General features: G+C 30.1%; 1 protein-coding gene across 4 annotated transcripts in view; it reads left to right on the forward strand.

Moving 5' to 3' along the window:
* Positions 1 to 4,845, forward strand: part of LOC106055629 (uncharacterized) — a 116,155-nt gene extending 111,310 nt beyond the window's left edge. For all 4 annotated transcript variants that reach the window (XM_056011937.1, XM_056011936.1, XM_056011935.1 and 1 more), the window contains 5 exons: positions 260 to 386; positions 1,288 to 1,400; positions 1,684 to 1,769; positions 2,776 to 2,959; positions 3,373 to 4,845. In XM_056011937.1, the coding sequence (XP_055867912.1) occupies positions 260 to 386; positions 1,288 to 1,400; positions 1,684 to 1,769; positions 2,776 to 2,959; positions 3,373 to 3,405 (543 nt within the window). In that variant the 3' untranslated portion in view covers positions 3,406 to 4,845. The remainder of the gene's footprint in view (positions 1 to 259; positions 387 to 1,287; positions 1,401 to 1,683; positions 1,770 to 2,775; positions 2,960 to 3,372) is intronic.
* Positions 4,846 to 7,645: the final 2,800 nt, after the last annotated feature.

Consider the following 7,645-nt stretch of genomic DNA (forward strand, 5'->3'; position numbering starts at 1 on the left):
CTAGAGTGACTAGCTCCTGCAACTTATTTTAATATAAGATCTTTTTTTATACTATGGAATTGTGAAACATATAAATACAATTGCAACATTAAACTTTAGGTAATCACACGAAAGTGCATTTTTATTATGGAAAGTGAAAAAAAATTTACCATTTTTTTTATGATTTAAAAAAAAAATTAAACACTTACATCTCCTTAAAAACATTGCATTAGATTGCATAACAGTTCATTTTCCCAATGTGCAATGTGCTTTTGTTCAGGTCACTCAGACATATGGCCCCACTGGATCTGAATATCTCTTCATAACTCTAAATGGCCGCCTAAGTTGCATATCTCTCAATACAGGGGCTCTAACTCTGTGTTTAGACAGCTTAAAAAAACCTCAAGGCAAGTTGTTGTGGCACTTTTTTTTCTTGTAAAGTCAATCATTTTGTATCCCTTATTAGTTTAAAGTTTATATTGAACTGTGAATGTGTATTGTAGCTAGAATTAAAATCTCAAAAAATGTATAAACTCATTCAAATGTTTCATCTCTTTGACAAAAATGAGTCAATATGTTGCCCTAGTAAAATGCTTAGAGCCAATTTATTATCTTAGCAATGAAAGAGGAAAGAATAGTTTTTTTTTAATCAAGTCTTTCATTTCATTGAAGAATAAAAAAATAAGTGTAAATGATTTTTATTTATATAATAATGAAGTCAACTATAATGAGGAGAATAGATGAGTATATATTTAACATTGATCACTTTTATTCACAAATAGATATATACTTTGTTAACTTTCTAAATTCACTTGCAACATGGTCATATTACTAAGTCCACTATTTGACTCATTTCATCGACTCATTAAAAACTAACATTTCTTATAGAACTTCCAACTGACTAGATAACTGACTTCAACAACTGACTAGAATGAAGTCATTTCACCAACTTTACTTTCAATTTCCCAAACAACTTTACTTCCAGTCATGCCTAACTTGTGTTCATTATTTAGACTTGTAGTAACTTTGGGCACTTTTAAGGAAGTGAAGCTTTTTGATTGCATTGATGAGATAAAATGGCTTATCAAGTCTCAGAATGTATTTTGTTGAACAAAAAAAAGAAAATAAACAAAAACTTAAATAAATAGTAAATCTTGAAGTATATTTTTCTATTTAAAAAACCCTTGTTTATTTTTGTTGATCTCACATTCTACACAGAGCTCACATTCTACAAAGAGCTCACATTCTACACAGAGCTCACATTCTACACAGAACTCACATTCTAACTGAATGTTTTCATTTCCCTAGTGCCTAGATTCTCAGGACTGAGAGTGAATAAGAAGCTCTTGACACTTACTAAGTATTACCAGGTGGCCAGTATTGGCAACTTTGGAGCTCTACATGCAATCATGTTTGATAGGGTAAGCCTTGAAACAAAATGTTATCCTGTAGGTTGTTTTTTCTTTTTCTTTCTTAGATTCCACAAGTATTTTAAATGGTGTAAAGTTGGCAGATGATTTAGTTTGGTCTTTAATGAGTGAATTGAATATATATATATATACCCTGAAACACTGAAAAATATGCAACTAGGGGCTGTTAACTTTGTAACTACCTTTTTTTTTTTGTAAACCACATTCCATTTAATTTCTATTCCATGTCATAGTTATCTATATAGTATTTAATTTTGGTTTCATTATTTATCAGGATACACCTCAGCTAACTGTACTCAAACTTGAAGATGAGAATTTACCTGAAGAAACTAGACAGATGACTAAAGCCTACCAGCTCTGGTAATTTGTTCATTAATGACAATGTTATTTCAAAGAAGTTTTAAAACCAAAAGTTCAAATACATTCACCATACAAAATAGTTGTATACTACAAAGTGTTTTCTTTCTTTAAGTACAAACTCAATTATATAAACAATTTTATCACTTGTTTTGCTGGTTGGTGACATTAATTTTGTAGAAATGGTTTTAACTTTCATTTCCCTCTAACCTTAAAACTTTCCAAGTAGAAAATAGAATATTTACAAGAAAATATAATTTTTTGTTTAGTTCCTTCATGCATTATTTAAATTTTAAAGAAATCAATTGAAATTTAATGGGTTTTTTTTTTCACATATTTTTTCTGAGGGACTAATATAAGAGTCTAATATGGTGGATGGCTGCCTTCATTGGTCATTGGTTTTCCTGGCTAGCTCAGGCAACCCATTCCATGCTCTGGTAGCACTGGGGAAGAAGGAGCATTTGTAAAAAAAATTTCTAGCATATGGAACGAAGAATGTGCCTTTATCTTTGTGTCTTTCTGAGTATTTTATTAGGTTTTGTTTTGGTATTTGAAGATTATGGTTCAGATTTTTATGTATAATTGCTAGTTTACTTTTGAGTCTTCTATCCTGAAGGCTTTCTAAATTTAGTGATTTTGCTAAAGGTATTACTCTAGTCAAATGTGAATATTCATTTTTTATGAATCTCACTGCTCTATTTTGTGTTTGTTGGGCTAGCATGTAGTTTAAATCTTTAAATCTGAAGGAACATCTGAAATGTACAAAACAAATGAATTGTCTTTTCACAGGAGTGATCTGATGATAGTATTTCACTGATTTACTTTATACTTGTTCTGGGTTTCTTCTATTGGCCCTTTCCCTTTGTCTATTGGTCACCACACATGATCTGTCAACCATCTCTCCATTTCTCTCTGTCTTTTGAACCTTTGATTTACATTTAATCCTAATTTGTCACATGTTGTTCATTTATGCTCTGAATAAATGTTATATAAAATGTATTTAACTTAGGGGAGGTAAGTCATGTCCATCAGAGCTGAGAGTTAACCCTGTAGATTGCTCTCTTCCTGACATGAAACATAAAGAAGCAGAGATGCGAAGTCTGATCTTGTCTCTACTCCCTCCGGATGAAGAGTTGTCAGTAAAAGATCGGGAAAAAGAAAAGAATGAAAACTACCTCTCTCTGACACAAAAGGTAAAACAACAAATTATTCAGCTGACGTGTAAAATAAAAACAAAGTTTTCTATCTTTCTAAACAATCATCACTTACTTGGTTACTTACAAAGATATAGTAAAGAATTTATTGTAACTCATTTTAATCCATGAAAATATAAAGAACTGAACTAAATAAAGTTTGTTTTGTAACTGACTATTCCTTTCTTTGGCTAAGAGATAAAGCAATGTCATAAACCAATGACTTGCTGTAGTTTAAAGTATTTTAAAAAATAAGGCTGTTGACATGGGATATCATGATTTCAGAGCAGATGTGTTTACTAAAAATATGAAATAAAATATTCTTCCTGTTATTTCTTCCAGTTTTATTTTTTTGGCTTTCAATTCTTTAAAAGTATAATTTAACTTTAATTTTTTTGTTGTTTTCTCTACAGGTCAGAAAACAGGCTCTTCTTAGTGACCTTTAACCTCAGGAACACTATTAACTCTCTACAAGCAGCAGTCAACATTTGAACTTTGACAAGTTCCCTGATGTACATTCATAATTTTTGTTATAATCATTGCCTTTTTTTAAAGATAAAATAGCAGAACATGGCAAAATATTCCATTCAATCATTTGTTTGAAAATTCATCTGATTCTTAAAGGAGTAATTATCTTTAGAAAAAAAAAAAGTTTTTTTAAAATGTTGATTGTATATTTATAGGTCAATTCTTAAAAAAAAAAAAGAAACATTGTGAACTCATATTTTAGAATGTAAATATAAACGGTCAAATTAGTTCAGTAAAACTGTTGTTTTTATCTGTCCGAATGGCATGTGAAGGTATGAACGTCTAGTAAGAAAGTCTTCCTTATTTATTTCTGTAAGATATGTAAAACTGTGATGATAATTTTAATGTATTGAATATGTAAGATATTGCAAAAAACTTTTCAGAGTATGGTACATGTATGTATTTAAAAATCTATGTGCTGATTACTGTTAAAATGTAATTTATATTTCAATCCAAAACCTGATTTGTGAATAATAACCATACAATATTTATTGCTTTTATTTATACAAATCTTTTATTAAGTCACTCTGACTGTCTGGTACAATTTTTTACACAATTATTTACCTATTATTGTACCTAACAAATTATGAATCAATAAAAAATTAACAAGTTAGTTACTTAATTATTGGTAACTAATTTTATTTTTTTTTTATTGGGTATCAAAAAAGGGAAAGAAATGCTTTTTATTCAGAGATGTATATGGAGTTTTTCCCCTTAATATGCCTTCCCATTCTCTGATCAAGTTGACATTTTGCTTAATTATTCATAGTTGATGGCAGTACATTAATCAATTAAACAATTAATTAATCAATAGTGGTCATCAAATAATTTGGTTTTATATAGCAGAAAGGAAGCTAAACCCTACCATTGTGAGATATATAATATATATGTAATAGCAGTTCTTCCCCTTAGATAAGCTTTGTCTTTTTTCCCTTTACCTTGTTATTGTCTTACCTCAAATCTTTGAATCTTCCAGAGAACAAAAAATGTTTGGCTGGGTTCATCAACTGTTGTAATTTTTTCTGTCTTTTTATTTATTTATTTTTGTATTAACTAAGCAAACTTTATTTATAAAGATACTCAAAAATGATGTTTTATATCTGTTTAGGATGTTTTCTTTTAAGTTTGTGAATAATGCTGCATGCATATCAATGACATATAAGGAAATCACAATTAGCCAAGACCATTTTTAGCCTCAGTATCTTATTTTTTAAATGTTCTAGACTTGGCTTTTTTTTGTTTATGACTTATTTTGCTAAAACCTGTTTTGTTATGCAAGTCTTGTTTAGTCATTTATCAAGGAGAACTTTGTAATACCTCTTTCAATATCACATTAAACTTTTGATTTCTTTACTGACTATGTCACTCTTATTGTTGTCAAATAAATAAACATTTGATTTTAAATTTTTACAAATTTGTTCAAGTCTTACCAAAACATACCTCTAGTTGATAACCTGAAGTAAATGTCAAAATTATTTCATTCACATTATTGAAAGGATCACTTTTTCACTTCACTAATGTTTGGTTGAGGCAAAGATTATAGTATTTGGGTCTATGTCAAGAACAAAAAAAGCACTGAAGAGAATAAATAAATGTCATCGTAACTAAAGCAACGCTGTTACACCAATAATAACTCACCACCCCTGTTCTTAACAAATAACTTGGAAACTTGACATGGAAATATTTAAAGTTAGGACATTTCACAGTTGGCACACATACATTAACAGATATAAACTTATTGGAAACTTGACATGGAAATATTTAAAGTTAGGACATTTCACAGTTGGCACACATACATTAACAGATATAAACTTATTGGAAACTTGACATGGAAATATTTAAAGTTAGGACATTTCACAGTTGGCACACATATGTTAACAGATATAAACTTATTGGAAACTTGACATGGAAATATTTGAAGTTAGGACATTTCACAGTTGGCACACATACATTAACAGATATAAACTTAGCCTTTTAAAACAAAAAAACAATAAGACAAAAGCTTTATATATTTAAAATTTTATTTGATAGAAAAATGGCTAGAAACTAATTGATATTTTGTTCATTTCAGCACAGAGTCAAAAGAATATTATTGTTTTAATATAAATTTCCTTACAATAAAAAAAAGCATTTAGTACTATAAAATTAATAAAGTTACTATATAATTGGGCCAGGACATCGCCTAAATTTTGCCAAAAACCCAAAATATCAAATATCATATGAACAAAATTAATGACTATAAACAAACTTGATTTTTTTTAAATGAACTATTTCATGATCTTTTATATGTCTTGGGTTGTCATATTCCACCCCAAGCACTCCTTTGTCTTCCAACTGGGGCTGTGAAATTGTTACCAGAAGGTCTCCATTTATCTTACCACATGCTTATTACATTTTAATGTGTTTGTGTCCAATTAATGAGAGCTTTAACTCGTCACAACACTACAAACTTTAAAATATTCTAACATTCCATTTACAACAGTTTTAAAGAAATGATTGTCTATTGTCCATGCATAAACAATAGTAGATTACCTTGCATTACTAGTGAATGTGTTGACGCTATCTCAAAAGAAATAATCCAGCAAAATATATTTAATAATGACAATGTCTTTGATTCTGCAGATTACAGATGAGAGCAGTGCTTCAAATGTCTAAACAAAGCCATTAGCAACCTGTTTATTTTTCCACATCAAATGCAGACAAAGCTGTTATCCTTTGGGGGCCTATTTAAGTTTTCCTTACGTCTTCTACAAGAGCTTTTCTTTAGACCTCTGAAGTGTGTTCCCTGGCCTTCATGAGAGCTCTCCAACTCTCTCTTTTAGAGGCCATCTGCTGCCAGATACTTTACTCAATACCAGTGAGGGCTAAATAATGCCTTATTTGCTCTTAATATAAACAAGCAAACGAATATAAATCTATTTTTTAATGCTTATTCATTTTAAATTTTCTGAATTTTCTTTCACCGGTTTTGTTATCGGAATTATAGAAACCAGGATGACTGCCTTGTCATGTGGATTCATTTTGGAATGGCATTACTATGGTTCAGAGTTCAGAACCTGTCTGCTTCCATCCCCTGGCGATTTTGGGCTAGCAAGTAATAATCTTCAAATCTGAAGGAATGTCTGAAACTTACAGTACAGAAGAAAACAAAATTTAAGTAGAGATTCTTCTTCTAGCCAGCCTTTGGTGCTGAGCTGTGAGCTCTTTTGCAGACTGTGCCAAGGAAAAATAGTAGAGAGTAGTATAATATGTTAAAAGTTGTAGAAACATTTCTTTGTTCATTCTTCATTCAAATCTCTGGCAAGAATTCCTAAAGAAACATAACTTGAAAACAACCTGCAGATTAAAGAAGACCATAAACTCTTAAAATAATGTTTATATTTATTGACTTACACACTAAAGATGTATGTTCTCTTTTAATACAACAGTATTATTATTCTTTGTGTTCAATCTATATGCATATTTTGAGATATTATTTTTTTAAAGTGTTTTGTACTTAGATAACATATTAGTTCCAGTGAAATTTGGACAGAATTATTCCTATGCTGGTCCTTGATGTAAACAAAAATGTTCAGTATTTTTTTTTTACAATATGTGTAATTTGTGGTCTGGTAGGTTGATATTTTAATGCTGCTTTACTTTTTAATCTTCAGAACTATTTCTAAATAGATTATTGTTACTTGTAATATTGCTCTATTACTGTTAATTATAATATTGCTCTTGTTAACTGCAAATATTCACTTGAGAAACTACTTTCTGCTTTTGTTGTTCATAATACAGAACTGTAGTACCACTATTTCATTTTTCCATAATCAAAATTTACTCTAATACTTTTGACATATGAATGCATGCTACAATGCATATAATATGCTTAGAATTTGTAGGAAAAGGCGGCAGGATTTACATGTGAGGCCAACAGAAAATCTGCTGCCGAGAACAGAGGTAGACGTAAAAAAGAAAATCTTAATCAACCACTGGTGGACAATAGTTATGCTTGCCCTGGATGTGGCAAAATATGTAGGTCACAGCTGGGGCTGCGCAGCCACAGGAGATACTGCATTCCTCATTAATCTTCCGACTCGAAGACAAACCTTATTATTATTAGGCAATAAAAAGATTTTACATGAATACATAAATTACAACAAATTCCAATGTGTG

The sequence above is a fragment of the Biomphalaria glabrata genome, chromosome 15 (assembly GCF_947242115.1).
Source record: "Biomphalaria glabrata chromosome 15, xgBioGlab47.1, whole genome shotgun sequence".
Classification (NCBI taxonomy): domain Eukaryota; kingdom Metazoa; phylum Mollusca; class Gastropoda; family Planorbidae; genus Biomphalaria; species Biomphalaria glabrata.